Source organism: Hirundo rustica, chromosome 7 (assembly GCF_015227805.2).
Source record: "Hirundo rustica isolate bHirRus1 chromosome 7, bHirRus1.pri.v3, whole genome shotgun sequence".
NCBI classification, from domain to species: Eukaryota; Metazoa; Chordata; class Aves; order Passeriformes; family Hirundinidae; genus Hirundo; species Hirundo rustica.
In genome coordinates, this window is record NC_053456.1 from 15409317 (window position 1) to 15424469 (window position 15153).

The 15153-nt window shown below is 60.4% G+C and overlaps 1 protein-coding gene across 1 annotated transcript; it reads left to right on the forward strand.

Annotated features, from left to right (window-relative positions):
• Nucleotides 1–2211: 2211 nt before the first annotated feature.
• Nucleotides 2212–14917, forward strand: WNT6 (Wnt family member 6). The gene is made up of 4 exons (XM_040070226.2): nucleotides 2212–2405; nucleotides 10379–10599; nucleotides 13479–13780; nucleotides 14066–14917. The coding sequence occupies exons 1-4, from the start codon at nucleotides 2329–2331 to the stop codon at nucleotides 14525–14527; spliced, it is 1062 nt and encodes a 353-aa protein (XP_039926160.1). The 5' UTR covers nucleotides 2212–2328; the 3' UTR covers nucleotides 14528–14917.
• Nucleotides 14918–15153: the final 236 nt, after the last annotated feature.

Here is a 15153-nt window from a genome sequence, read left to right on the forward strand (position 1 = left end):
GGGCTTTGCCATCCGACCCAGGCAATGGGGCCAGTTCCCGTAAGTGTGCTGAGGGCATCACAGCCCCCCCAGCCCCCTCCAGCCTCACGCAGAGCTGACATGATAAGGCGAGTTGCTGAGCACCAGCCGCACCTGCTCGCCGAGACGGCACCCCCCCTCCCTCCCACTCCCCTTTTCGGGGCAAAATCAAAGGGATTTTTCTGCCCTTAGGAAATCAGATAAAGGCTTCTCACCTGCCCCGCGCTGCCTTTGCGAGGAGGCCAGGCGCTAGGGGCGGAGGGACAACAGGCACTTTCAACACGCCGGCAGATGAGCCGAGCGTTGCAGGGAGCTCTGCCGGCAGGGGCTGGGCCCCTGGGTACAGTGTCAGCCTCACCCAGCCTTAGCAGGGATGTCCCCCCTCCACGGGCTACTCGTCGGGGACCCCCAGATCAGAGGTGATGGGGTCCCTGTAGGACAGCTGGTGGGTGAAGGCAAAAGGCAGCAGGGACAGGGCATGGTGCAGCAGCCCAGATGCAGCGCCCAGCTCAGGGAAGGTCCCTGTGTCCCCATGTCCCCATGCTGTGGCCAGGACAACTCAGTCCTAGTCACCATGCCAAGGGTGCAGACCCGGAGCCATTCTCCTGTGTGGGAGGGCAGAGAAAGAGCAGGTGTGAAGCCTCCAGAGGTGGTGGGAGTCTCTTACCTCCTGTGCCCAGGAGGGAGAGAATTGTGCCAAGCTGCAGATAAAGCCTGAGTGATTCACCACCAAATGCTGTTAGCAGGGAGCAGACATGCCCAGGTGAAGGGGTGAAGCTGCTGGTGATCAGGGCAAGGGGAACACTGATTGGCAAGCCAGGGGCTTGAGATGGGCAGGGTATGGGAGGCCGTGGAGGGGAACACGGCACGAAGAACTGTTGAGGGGAGAGGTGGTCTCACCAGCAGCAAGGGTGCTCTGCTTTGCCCATCACGGGTGGAAGACACCTCCTTTCTCCTTGTGGTAACTCAATGGGCTGGCTGGTTGCTCGGTGGAGGTGGGTACAGGGTTCAGGTGAGACTCCCCCAGGGTAGCTGTCCCAGGATCCATGGCCCAGATGATGCAGGCTCGGAGCTGCATCCCCAACATTTGCTGGGAGCCATGATTGGCACAAGAGGAATCAGAGATGCAGAGCACCGGGCCGAGCACTGGAAAACCATTCCAGAGGCTCCTCTGTGCGAAGAATTGGTGTGGCAGGCTATGGGCTCCTCCTGTCCTCAGCTGCCCAGCCCTTGTGTGGCCCCCTGCTACCTTCTGGGCGCGTCAGCTTCCTCCTGCCCCAGGCAGCTCCTGCTGCTCCTCCTCTTATGATCTGGTGCTGGGGACTGTCTCCGTTCTGGGTCCTGGCTGCACCCGGAATGAAACCACCATAAACAAGAAGTCCATCACTGTACCCTTCTCCTGGTCTCTTCGCTCCTGGGGCTGGCTCGATCATTCTCCTGCGTGTCCCTCTGCCCCAGGCGTGTCTCTCCAGAGTGCTGGAGCTAAGTGTTGGGACATGCACCTGAGGGGTCACTCCTCCAGCTTTCCCATGCAGGACAGACTGGTCTGAGGACAGGCAGGGTCACGGAGCCAGGGTTGTGCCAGGCGATCCCAGTCCAGGGGCAGGGGCCAGGCAGGACTGTGCTGATGGCAACACGGGGACGGCCGGTTTGGGCAAGGCCGTGCCAGGGGTGTCAGGGTCGGGCAAGAGTGAGACAGGAAGGTGTCGGGGACACCTCGAGGCCGGGTCGGGTTTGACAGGGCTGCGGCAGGAGCCGGGTACGGCTGTGCCAGGCAGGTCCGTGCCAAGCAGGTCCGCAGCAGGTCCCGGGGCTTCGAGGGCAGGGCTGTGCCAGCCAGATCCGCAAAAAGTCTGCACGTTCAAACGCGGCGGCGGGGCGCGGGGCCGGACAGGCTGCGGCCACCGTCCCCTGCCGGAGGGTGCCCGTGCCCATATCGTGTCCGTGGCTCTGCGCTGCGAACGGAGCCTGGCACCCGGGAGTCCCCCCGCCCGGCCCGCCCTGTCCGTCCCCCCGGGCTCCGGTTTCCCTGTCGGAGCAGATGCTTTCGCAGCCCCGTCCCTCCTCCTCCTCCTTCTCCGGAGCAGCCTCCGCGCCGCGCTCCAGCCGCCCGGAGGTGCCTGCCCAGCCCAACGCAGCCCGGCCCGGACGGCCCCGCCGGTCGTGCTGCCTGCCCGGCCCGGCCCGGCCCGGCCCGGTGGAGGGAGACAGCGGGCACCCACCCGCCGGGGCCCCGGCCCGACCTCGGGGCTGCCCGGCTCCCGGCGAGTGGCGTGGAACGAGTTCGACGCTTTCCTCAGTCCTGGCAGGATGCTGCCTTTCTCCCGGACCCAGCTGGGGCTCTTCTTCATCCTCCTGTGCCCCGCTAACATCATCGGGCTCTGGTGGTGAGTAGGACATCCCTGGGGGGCGCGGGTAAGCAGGAGAGCGCAAAGGGTATCTCGATCTCTGGGGATATTCTCCACACACACCCCCCCCCCCCCAGCTTGGGGACAACAGAGTCCCCTACATCCAGGCACCAGTTGGGTTGGAATTGCTGCTCACTGGCTGTTCTGATCCAGTCGGGGGCATCCACATACTGTGAGGGTTTGGGCACACGAGCGCTTTGGGGGCATCAGGCTTGGGGATCCCCAGGTCCTGTGGTGAGAATTGCACTTTGCCTCCCCGCACCCCCAGCCCACAGCCTGGGAGGCTTGTATGCCTGAGGGGTGGGCAAGGGGGCTTAGTGGCTTCCAGACCCCTCCAATAAGTCAAATTTAATTAAAAGCCTTAGGGTCCCTACAGTGTCCCCCCTGAATGGTGACCTGGACACAGCAGGGACAAAACCCCCATTTGTAATGGTGCCCTCATCAAAGGCAGAGACGGTGGCTTGCAGGAGACCAGAGGGGGTGGGGGATTCATTACAGGCACAGAACTGGGACCCAGCCTTGGAAAGCCCAGGTATCTGTCGAAACATGAACTATTTAAATCTATTAAGAATTTCACCCAGCCTGTCTTTATCCGGTTTTAAGTGCTTAGATTCCAGCTCCCCGGCGTGCCGTCCGGGCTATCATTCATTATCTGAGGCTATTCGTCTCCACATTGTCACAGTCTTTTGACCCCTAAAATAAAGCTCTCCATAAGCCTTTCCCCTCATGGTCCCCTGCCTGCCCACCAGTGATTTATCCCACATCTCCATTCCGTTTGCTAGCCCTGGCTCCAGGGCTGCAGTGAGGGCCTTTGTGAGTATAAATGGTGCTGTTATGGTCACTTGTACATCAGCTGAGAGTTCGTCCCCGGAGCCCAAGCACTATGTTTATTGCCAGGCAAAGGTTTAACGTGGGTCTGAGAGGGACTTGCCTTGAGTTTTTTGCTAGAAGAGGGGAGAGCAAGGTAGGGCAAGCCCTGGCCAGGGCAGGGTGCTCATGGAGTGTCTCCACACTCCCTGCCACCTACCTCAGGGTAGCTGTGCCATTGCAGGGAATATGCCCTCCTGCTGCCTGAGACCTGCTGTTTTTCCCTGGCTAATTCTCAGACACACACACAGCTGTCCCTTCAGCTGTCCACGCTTTCTCTGCCCCATCCTCATCCATATCTCCAAGGCCATGCCCTGTGCTCCAGCTTTGAGGACATCTGACCATGACTGGAGCAGGTAGAGGTGAAGCCGAAGCTCCTTTTGCCTTCATTTCAGGGTTAGGCAGACAGCACCAACAAGGGCAGGGTGCCCCTTGCTCCAGGTGCTCAGAACTGCATCTCACCGCGGAGTCTGGGTCCTGCTGGTGCCATGTGTGCACAGGCAGCAGCGACTTTGGGAGATTAGCAGGATTTGGCAGCAGAGGGCAAGGGGTCAAACTTGTTTTTTCTTCATTTAAAAAAGAAGAAAAGGAACACTTATTTTAAGAATAATAACTCAGCTGCCTGATGCACAGCGAATGCACTGGGCAAGGGAGTGGCTTCAGGGGGATCACCAGCTCACAGTCTGCTTCGCTCTGGAGCCAGTGAGCTGGGAAGAGGGGATGGGTGGACGAGGCCACCAGCACCACCAACACCACCACCCGTCCTGGGACAGGGCACAGGAGCAGCTGGGTGATTCATGAACTTCTTCCCTCAGAGTCTGGTGTTCCGGCCCCTGGCTGAGATCATCTCAGGGAGCCCTTCCTGTGTGGGACAGGAGTCTGGGCACTCATGACAGGCATCTTCCCTTGTGCCTGCTCCTGGTGCTGGTCCCTCTCCCAGGTCTGGGTAGCGCTGCTGGTGGTGGGGAGGGATTCAGAGGAGCAGCTGTGTGTTGTGCTGGAGTTCCTGGAAGCCCTAGGACTGGTGGCATTGATAGAGCTGTTCCTTACTGTCACTGATGCATAGGGACTTTGGGGGCACACCTTTGTGTGTGCCTCACTGGGCACTTGTGGGTACTTAGCTGAGAGGGCATTTTCCCCTGGCCAAGAAAGAAATGTCTTTACAACTTTACCCTGAGTACATTATCTGTGTGGTGGGAGGGATGGAGGGGTTGCCTGTTCAAGCCAACTTTCTCCCCCACTGAAGACCTAATTTGTGAGAGTGGTGCAGTGGACTGCAGCTGGGCTGGATCTCAAGAAGCACAGGCCCAGCCCAGGCAAGCAGCCGGGCCTGGCTGCTCACGGATGGTAAATGTGCCCATTGGGATCCTGGCAGATGGTTGCACCTATGGAAAAAGATTCAGGTGTGCCGTACAAGCACTGACATCCTGCTAGTGACATTGTAGCCTGAGACAGAGCATCCTCATTGCGTTAGGATGTCCCCAGAGAGGGACACAGACATTTCCTTTTGGTCAATGGTCAGTGCCAATGGAAGATACGTCACTCTTATGCTGCTGGCACCTTGATTAGTGCCAAAGCTGTGAGGAGTAGGCTCTCCTTGCTCCCACCGGCTCTGTAAATTCTTTCTTCTTCCTCCTCCTCCTCCCCCTCCTCCTCCTCCTCCTCTATTCTTTACACATTTCTTGCTCAGCTCCTTGTGCAACAGTGATTTCTCCTGAGCAAGACAGGTAGGGACTGCCTGGGGCTCCTGGGCTGGCCCAGAGGCTGCAGAGATACAGAGCAGGCAAACTTAGTGCCTGAGGAGCCCCAGGGCAGGATTTCAGCCAAGCCGGTTTGCAGTTGGGCTGTGCTTGCAGGAACAGAGGCGCTCTGGGGGTGGGGGCAAGCAAAGCCACCTTCTCTGGTGCCTGTTGGCTCTCCGTGGGCATGGCTGAGAGCAGGTGGGAGATGGAAGAGAAAGCAAGGGAGAAAATCATCCCAGCTGAAATGTGCCCTGCTCCAGCTGGGTCTGAGGGGGCCCAGAGGGATGCACACCTGCCCTCCATCCACTTCCCATCCATGCACGAGGGCAGTGCACCTCCAGATTTCCATGGGACTTGTTCAGAGGCGCTCGGGGAGGGCCGCTCCTACCAGCCCCTGTGGCTGTACCTTTGCTCGAGGGGGTCCCAGTCCCGTGTCCCTCAGGCCGTGCACCCTGGGCGGTTTCATACGACAGTGGTCTCTCCTTTTCTTTCACTGCCCTGACCAGCAGGCACACTGCAAGGCTGGAGCCTGTAAGGGCAGGCTGCTGGGCTGGAGGGCCCTGCCCACGTGCCTTGGGGTGAGCCTTGTGAGTCACCCCCTGGGCTTGCTGACCCACAGCTGCTACCCCACGGTGCCCAACAGACCGGGCTGCCCGGCCTTCCCCCGCATGCCTCTCCCCTGGAGCAGCCCCATATGGGCAGGAATTAATGTCCCAGTGGGAGAGGCCCTGCCTGGTGCCATCTCCCTGTGTCCTTGCTGCGACTTGCTGGGTTTTTCAAAGGGACAATATTCCTCTTGCACTTTTTGAGACGACTACTGGCTCCAGCATCGGGCTACTTGTTTTTTCCCCGCAAAGGCAGCTGAACTTTCCCCGATGCCATCCCTTGTCCTGGGTCACATCCACTCTCCCATGGTGACACCCAGGCTTGCCGGCCATGCGCCGGTTGGAGGGTTTGTCTGGGCTTTGCATCAGAACCTTGGCTGCTTCAAACACCCCTCGTGCAGGAGGGTACTGGGCACACCCTGACATCTGCTCAGGCTTTGCAGGGTCCTCCCACAACATGTAGCATCCACATTTGGGCATGAACTAGCCGAGCTCTCATGCTACCCCATCTCCAGCCTCTGTCAGCACCCAGAAGAAGGACACAGTGACCATGCCTGGATGGACTTCTTTCTTCTCATCCCAGCCCTTCCAGGGTTTGGATATGGCTTTAGGACCACCACCTCTGCAGGTGCATGCTCCCTCCATCCCCCCAGTACCTGCAGCACAAGTTTGGGCAGCTCCTGCTCACTACAGCCTGGCCTCAGCATGACCCTGCAGCTAGCAGGTCCATGGGTTGACGCAATGCCATGCCAAAGCCTCTTGCCTTTAGGCAGCTCCCCAGCTGTTTGCATGCCATCCTTGCCAAGGAGCTGTAAGGAGGAGGGCAGGGAATGGGGTCTCCCTTCTCTTCCCAACCCATGGCATTTCCTGCTCCCTCAGTGCCCCGGGTGCTGCTCGGCAGCCAAACCCCGACTGTGCCCCCCAGGGCAGTGACTTGCTGCTTACTCACCACACCCTCGAGGGCCTCCTGCTCGCTTTCCACACCCAGCTGCCCCGGTTAGTGGGTTAGTGGAGGCACCCACGCAACGCCCCGGGTGAGGGCCTGAGTGCCCGCTGCGTGCCTGCATGGGCTGCAGGAAAGCCTTCACCTGGATGGGTGAAAATTCATCTGTGTGTCCCCTTTGCCCTGTTTGCACAGCTTGGAAAGAGATGAGCTTCCTTTGGGCTGTCAGTGTGATATCATTGTGCGGGGCATGAGGTCACCCATGTCCCCGGGGATGGAGGTCAGTTCTCCAGGGCTGTCATCCCGCAGTTCTCACCTCTCCAGCTGGGTGCAGAATTACCTGTGGGCTCAGAGTGATGATCTGGGTACCCTAGCACCGTTCATTGCCCTGCTGAAGGCCTCCAGAGGCTGGGATAGAGACCTGCATGGGAGGCAAGACACAGCCCTACTACCCTAGAGCAGAGTCCCCTTGCCTCACGGGAGTGCCCAGGCAGCAGTACTCAATGGGTGAGGCCTGTCAGGTCCCACATGGGGTTGGCATGGCCCAACCACTGCTCTCCCGCAGGTGTGACTTCTGAAAGCTGACTATCCTCTTTCTCACTGCATAGTTCTACCAGCCTCACTCTTCTTGGCTTCCTGCAAACCAGGACCCTAATGGGTCTCTTCCCTGCTCCTCATTGTTCCCATGCCCAAGGTGAAGATGGCAACTTGGCCCAGGCTCCTTGGTCCATTATTTTGGCTGGGAATGAGACTGGGACATCCTGGAAGCTCCATGACCGTGAGCTGAGCTGGAAAAAAATGGTGATTATGGCTCTTAGGAACCCTCGGTTCTGTCGCAGCAGGCACAGCATCCAGAGCACAGGGGTTGCATCAGAAGCCCCAGTGACTCCTGTTTGACGTGCGCCACTGGGACTGGGCTCAGGCTGTGTCTGTGGCAGCCTGAGGGGTGACAGCAGGAGGCTAGCAGTGGTTTGCAGCCCCTTTTCTGTGCCTCAGTCTCCCCTTTCAGCAATGGGAGTTGTTTCCCTCACATGGGGGTGCTGGGAGGTCGGAAAGTGGAGCTCATCATCCCATTGGCTTTCAGGGCAAGACAGAGCCCCCAGCAGCGGTTCTGGCAGCCAGCAAAGGGCACCAGGGGCAGGTGGGAGGGATGCTGCCGGGCTGCCGAGCCTGGCTGGGGGCTCCCAGGCAGGAGGCGGCAGGGGCCCGCGGTGCCCCAGGCAAGGTGCGGGGAGCCGGGCTGGCGACCCTGTTCCTTCACCAGGGCAGGGGGAGGAGTGCCCGGCAGCAGAGGTGGGGCACCTTAATTGTAGATGCGGGAGGCCTTGGAGTGGGACAAGCTCAGGCAGATCTGGGCCCTGCGCCGGAGCCCTTGCCAAAGTGGTAGCAGTTTGGCAGCATTTTTCTTGCCCTTGTCTCCCTCCATTCTCCCCCCCCCTCGGAACCCTCCAAAGCAAAACAGCTCTTGGGCTCCCGGCAGCCTCCCTGTGCCAGAAAGCGAAGCCCAGCGGAAATTAATATCGCGCTGGACTTAGGCAGCCCGCCCCACGCCTCGTCAGCGCGGACGGAAGGCTCCTGCGCTCTCTCGCCAGCCTTGCTGCCGCCTGGACCATGGATGGGGACCCCCGGGGAGCCGGGGAGCCGCCCATCACCCCCCCAGACCCGCGGGGCTGAGCTCTTCTTCCCGGCCTGATCCAGCGGGCTGGGGTGAGCCACAGTTCAGCATTTGATCTGACGGCCCCGGGGGGCTGGCGCATCATTTTTATATGAGTACAAAGACTCATCTCTTAATGAAAGTCCCATCCCGGCTCCCCCTCTTCCCCACTCCACCGGCGGAGGCAGCCAAAGCTCCGCCACCCCGCTGAAGATGTTGGGAGCCCGTGGTCACAAAGGACAGCAAGCTTGGAGACCAGCATGGGGGCTTGGATCCCTCTGTGGTCATCTTGGGATGGGACTGGTTGCTTTCCACGTGGGCCTCAGTTTCCCTATCTATGTAGGACCTGTGCCAGACAAGCTCCGCGACGCTTCCCTGGCTGCCCCCATCCCTTTGCAGAGGTCCGTGTGAATCTTGTGGCAAATGGAAACTGAGCTGCTGGGAGCAAAGGGAGGTGGGTTCTCCCCGGCAGGAGTGTGAGCTTGCCTCAGTTTCCCCGCTGGAAGTTCCCTTTCCAGGCTATGCCTCTCTGTTGAGCTGTTTAACCTTTAAACCTCCAGCCAAAGCATTAGGGCTCCTTTTCCAGGCTGTGTGAGAGGGGACATCCTCTCCAAGCCCAGCTGGGGTCTGGTGAGCAGGAGATCTAGGCGGCTGGGGAGCCCGACATGAGGCAGGGGGATCCTGGCAGGGCCTTGAGCTTCAAACAAGGGGCTTGGAGGGGGTTTGCACTGGAGACAGGATTGCAAGCAGAGTACTGCAGCCTGATCTCCCAAACACAGCCCCCAGCTGCACAAGAGCAAAAAGGAAACCCAGAACACACTTAAACACTGAGATTCAGCTTGTGATTTTTGAGCCCCTGGGGCTTGGCCTGACTATAAAGCTCTGGGTTTGGAAGCTGTGCAGCTGATGCTCTCCAGTGAGTGGGGCTGAAGGCAGCCCAGGCCGCCCAAGCACCGCTCCCCAGGGAATCCCAGGGAATGTAGCCTCCCAATCATCAGGCATGTCCCCGTCCTGGGGTATGCTGGGTCCAGCCCTGAGCTTCCATGGGCATCCACGACCATGAAAATCACGTTGTTGAGCAGGATGAGCTCTGAGCCCACAGGAGCAGAGCTGGAGGCAAGGGTGGGCTGAGTTTAGGGTGTGCTTAATTCGTGTGGCCCACGGCTCTGGAGCTGCCCGTGGCAGAGCTGGAGCATCGCCCGCGCCAGCACGAGGCGGGGTGCTGGCAGCTGCACAGCTGCACGAGCTGTGCCGGGGAGGGCACTCCGGGCAAAATGTGTGGGGAAAGTACGGGAGTTTCTGTAGCCGATGGCACGCCGGGGAGCGCAGCCTTGTGCTCAGACTTTGCCTTCAGGGCCAGGGAGCCAGGCACCTCACTCCAGCTGTGCTGGCAAGGAGGAGCTGCCTCTGACATGGGCCCAGCCAAGACTTGCCCTCCCTCACTGGCATTGGCAAAGCTGGCGATGCCACCTGCATGCCTCCCTTGCACTCCCGCGCCCGCCTGCAGCTCCATTCCCTGGAGTCAGTGCCTGGATTTGGGGAGGTGAGTACAGGATCCTGGCCAGCAGCTGAGGGGCTTTATCAGAAGCAAGGTCACTCATCTAGTCTCCCACGGGGTAAAGGCAGCGAGCCCCCGTGGAGAGGGGGAGACACACCAAGAATGCTGGCTGTGATCCTTGTTGTGTCCACAGCTCTGGGAGACACAGCTGAATCGGGCATCAGTCACATGGCAATGCCAGGGCTGGGTTAGGTCAGTGCCAGCCCCAAAGAGCAGATGCTGAGTAGCACAGTATTTCTGCCATCTCCTGTTGGGGACACCACCATCACCCCCATGGATATCCCCAAGGATGTAGAGTGGTCTGTGCCAGCATCATCCTATAGCCTGTCCCACGGTTGGAGATGCGCCCCCATTCCCTGAATGAGTGGATGGGGCAAGGCATTGCGCTGGTGCCCCACCCATACCTATTGTCCTGCCCCCACTGCATACTCTGTCCCCTCGTCACCCGGGCTCAGCATGGAGCTGGCACTGCCCTGCAGCCTTGCTCTGCCCCTGGGGTTAGGTCTGGTCAAGTCCCATCCACAGCCTGGTCTCTCCTGGGCTTGGGTGCTGGTTTTGCTCTGCTCGCTGTCCCCTCCTGCAGGGCAGTGGGGAGCCCCCTGGTCATGGACCCCAACAGCATCTGCCGCAAGACAAAGCGGCTGGCGGGGAAGCAGGCAGAGCTGTGCCAGCTGGAGCCAGAGATCGTGCAGGAGGTGGCCAAGGGCACCAAGCTGGGCGTCCGGGAGTGCCAGTACCAATTCCGCTTCCGCCGCTGGAACTGCACCAGCCACAGCAAGTACTTCAGCAAGATCCTGCAGCAGGGTAAGGCCAGTCCGTCCTCAGCTTCCCATCTCCTAAAACGACCCCAGCCTGGTCACACACCTCCCCGGGACTCCTGGAGCAGAGTCTTGGTGTGCAAAGCTCTGCGTGTGTGTGTGTGTGTGTGTGTGTGTGTGCGTGCAGGGGGTTGCTCTGTGCTCCCCGGTGCAGTCACGCTGAGGTTTTACTGCTGGGACATGTTTCCCTGTGTTGTAATGAAGCAATTACCAGTGCTCCCAGACAGTGCAGGGCTTCATGAAGCCCAAGAATGCACCCTCGTCTGGCAGTGATTTACTGCTCCCCCGGGACCCCAGGGTGTGCTGCGGGAAGGGGCCCGGGTGGGAAGCTGTGTGCAGCCGTTGGGAGCTGCCTCTCACCCCGTGGGTGCCCTTCACATCCCTCCTGCTGGCCTTGCAGGGAGCAGAGGAGTGCTTGTGTCCTGTCCCTGTCCCCGCATGGGCACCCTGATGTCAGCCTAAGGAACAGTGCTGGGTGGCAGGAAGGTATGTGCAAGTCTCAGACAATGGATGCAGTGGTCCAAGACAGGCCCAGCTGCATCAAAATCAGAGCAGGAGCAGAGCACAAGGGCACACGTGAGTGTGTAAGGGATGGGAAAGCCCTGCCATGCTCCTCAGGGAGAGAGGCTGGGAATGGATGGTGCTCCAAGCAAGGGGAGATGCACCTTGGGTTGGTAAGATCACTTGGTGTGAGGTGAGTTTAGTCCTGCCCCTCTTCCTATGTTTGTCCCTGTGCTGTGGCAGATGAAGAGGCTGGAGCAAGCCCCACATCTCCTCAGCCATCACATCTGTTGGTGCATGGCCAGCCCGAGGCAAAGTGGATATGTCCTTGGGCCATGCAGGGTGGTCAAGGTGGCATCCCTGGGGGGATTGGAAAGGGTGGGGTGCCCCAGGCACCCAGTTGACTGCTGGTACTAGTAGGAGTCAGAGCTAAAGCCCCAAGGGGGACACTGGCCCATGGGAGGGGGATAGGCTCTTTTAAAAAGCAGATATGGATTCCCCCCAACACAGGGAGGTGTATTCAGTCGAAAGGCAGAGGGTTAGGGCACATGGGGGACTCTCCTGCCTCTGGAGTCACCTATTTTCACCATAACCTGGCATTGAGGCAGGTGGGATGTGTGCCAGGCACAGGAAGCGGGGTGGTGCCAGAATGCAGGGCCAGACCAGGTGGTGAGTGAAAGGTACTGGCAGATGAGCTGCTGGGTACCCAGGAACAGCTTGTGTTGGAGGAGGCACAGGCACATCAAGCACGGGGATGCTGAAGGAGCCACCACACTAGTCCAGCCTCACTGCTGGGGTGATAGAGATAAGCAATGTCGTAGGGACAGGGGTGAGTTTGTGAGTCCCTGACACTTTGAAAGACCTGGCGCATCCCAGTCAGAAGTGTGGAGTTCCCCAGGGCAACAAGATGGGTGTCAGAAGCCCTCAGAGGTGCCAGGAGGCACCACCCTCCCTGTGAGCCTGCAGGAACTGTATAAAGTATCCCAGCATTTTTGGGATTCCCAGCTCCATCAGATGACTACCTCCCATCCTTTCTATCCAAGGATGCTGCCAACCTCCCATACCTGGCCATGGCCTCCCTGGCACAGTCAGGGCTGTCCCCTCTTCCCTTGCTGCCACCTGTGCCAGGTGTGGCATGCCATGGCAGGCTGGCTGGGGGGCGGCCACGTGTCTGGAGGAACAGTCAGAGGAGCAGCATCCCCCCAGGGCCCGGCTGGCAGGGTGGCACAGGGATCTCTGCCAGCTTTGGGCTGTCTGCTGAGGGTTCTGCCAACCCCAGGTGGGAGCAGGCGGGTGGTCAGGTGGCTTGCGGGGGCAGGAGGGCCTGGGGAGGGGGTGGTGTCCCCTCGGCAGCTCTGCCAGAAAGGCACCGGTGTGCCCAGTTCCTGCTGACACCAGATGGATGCAGGTGCTGCGTGGGCTTTTGGAGGAGCTGCTCATGGAAGTGGTGCCTTGGCATCCCTCTTCCTGCAGCCTCCCCGAGTCAGAATACTGAAGATGGAGGGATGGGACACCCCCAAAACCCACCTTCCCCTCCCTCCCCAGGAATCCCCTGCAGGCCACCACCCTGGGCCAGCCCTGCCCTGGCATTTGGGTGGGCAGGAGTTCGGCTGGCATGAAGCGGGGGGAGCGCAGGAGCCCCCCGAGCAGGGCGCCGCACCCCTGCTGCCAGAATCCCCCGCTGGCTGCGGCTGCGAGCGGCAGGTCCGGGCAGGGGAAAGATGCTTGGAATTCGTGTCCCGGAGCAGAGAGAGACAGGAGCAAATACTACTAATAAATAATCCTGCAGGGTGGAGGCTGTGCCGGTGGAGAGAGGGGGGCAGGCAGCTCCCCATGGCAAAGAGGGTAGCGGGGGGAGAGCAGGCGGCACGGCTTCATCGCTGCCGCCCTGCAGAGGGTGAGTGGCACCCTGGGTATCCCTCACAGCGTTCGTTTCCAGGTGCCAGTTTGGAGCTGGGGTTGGCGTTTTTACTGCTTGGAGGGATACTGCAGGGTAGCGTGAGGAAGATGTGGGTACCACCTGGTCACCTGGGACCACTCTCTGCTCCCTGAGCTTCCCTCTTTCCTGCGGGGCAGCACCCAGACGTGCAAGAGGAGGTGGGAGATTTGTTGCCTCTCCGCAGCCGAGTGGAGGAACACTGGCAGGGCCTCACCGTCCCCCAGAGTCTTCAAATCTGCTTGCAAGAGGCAGCTCCCGCTCCAGGCAGCCTGTTTCAGGGTGGGTGAATCACCCAGGGAACAGCACCGAGCACATATGAAGGGGGAGAAGGCGGGGGGGTCTGAGCCCCTGGGATGTCAGCCAAGGGGTGGTGCTTTGCTTGCCAGGGCTGACCCCACGTCCCGGCCCTGTCCCTTCTCCTGCAGATATCCGTGAAACAGCCTTCGTGTACGCCATCACGGCGGCTGGAGTGAGCCACGCCATCACGCAGGCCTGCAGCATGGGCGAGCTGCTGCAGTGTGGCTGTGAGCTGACACGGAGCCGGGCCCCCCCCTCACCCACGGTGGGCCCAGGCTCAGAGGGCACCGCCTGGGAGTGGGGGGGCTGTGGGGATGATGTGCAGTTTGGCTACGAGAAATCCCAGCAGTTCATGGATGCCAAGAACAAGAAAGGCAAAAATGACATCCGAGCTCTTATCGACCTGCACAACAACGAAGCCGGGCGTTTGGTAAGACCCCTGCACCCCTGTCCCCTGCGCCCCTCGTGCCCCTACCCAGCCCTCCCCCTTCGGCGTCCCCAAGCCACGTACCTGCACCACCTTTGGCGGAAATATGACCCAAGATCTTTCGGGTATCCTTTGCAGGTGCTTTGGAACCCCCCTCCCTCCCCATGCCACTCTCCACCCCCAGCACCTCCCCCGAGCCAGGGCAGCCCCAAGAGGCAGGGTTTTGGTCGGGGGCGCTGGGCGGCGAGAGAGGGAACCGAGGGCTGAGCGCCGCTGTCTCTTCCTCAGGCGGTGCGCAGCTACATGAGGACAGAGTGCAAATGCCACGGGCTCTCGGGCTCCTGCACCCTGCGGACCTGCTGGAGGAAGATGCCCCATTTCCGCGAGGTGGGCGATCGCCTGCTCGAGCGCTTCAACGGCGCTTTCAAGGTGATGGGAGGCAACGACGGGAAGACCCTCATCCCTGTGGGTGACAACATCAAGCCTCCGGATAAACAGGACCTCATCTACTCGGCCGACTCACCTGATTTCTGCTCGGCTAATCGGAAGACAGGCTCGCTGGGTACCAGGGGCCGCGTCTGCAACAGCACAGCCATGGACACGAGCGGGTGCGACCTGCTGTGCTGCGGGAGAGGGCACCGGGACGAGACGGTGGTGTTGGAGGAGAACTGCCTTTGCCGCTTCCACTGGTGCTGTGTGGTGCAGTGCCGCAAGTGCTCCGTCCGTCAGGAGCTCAGCCTCTGCATCTGACGGCCTGGGGTCAGGCGAGGACGATTTGGGAGGCCACCTCCAGGCTCACGAGGCCCCCCCGGGACAGAGACAGGTGGAGCCAGTGGCAGGGTCAGCGTGGGTGAGCTAAACTCCACGCTCTGGGGAGTCCTGGCTTCCCCAGAGGGCAGCGTGGGGCTGCCCAGCATCCCCGTGGCCCCGTGGTGGGAGCTGCGGGCACAGAGCTTCCGCTAATAAAGCTATTTAAAGCCGGTATGCCACAGCGCTTCCTGGGGAGGGCCGAGAAGCGCTGGCCACCGTACTGGAGTGGAACTAACCGGAGAGCTGTCTTGCCCCAGCTGTGAGTCCCAATCAGCCACTCTCCTGCCAGCCTCTGGCCCTGCTGGGACCTGTGGCAAAGTCCAGCTAATTTTTTTACCTACTCTCTGATTTTCTCTGTGGTTGTTGAGCCTGGAGATGTGTGGGGATGAGGGAGAAAACTCTCCTGCCCTGCCGTGCTGCTTCCATTGCCTGAGTGCTCTCCTCCCCTCACCCACAGCTGTCATTGCTTGGGGTGCCGGTTTGTGTCCTGCTGCCGTCTGACCTGGGATGTTTGCAGTCCACGGTGCCTCCTCTCATGCCTCATGCTGGAGGTGCATCTAGCTGCC

What these genes read in the sequence shown, in the direction of transcription:
- WNT6 (XM_040070226.2), top strand. Translation starts at nt 2,329, where the DNA reads ATGCTGCCTTTCTCCCGGACCCAGCTGGGGCTCTTCTTCATCCTCCTG. An exon ending in AACATCATCGGGCTCTGGTG is followed by an intron (nt 2,406 to 10,378) that starts GTGAGTAGGACA and finishes CCCCTCCTGCAG; the next exon opens with GGCAGTGGGGAGCCCCCTGG. An exon ending in CAGCAAGATCCTGCAGCAGG is followed by an intron (nt 10,600 to 13,478) that starts GTAAGGCCAGTC and finishes CTTCTCCTGCAG; the next exon opens with ATATCCGTGAAACAGCCTTC.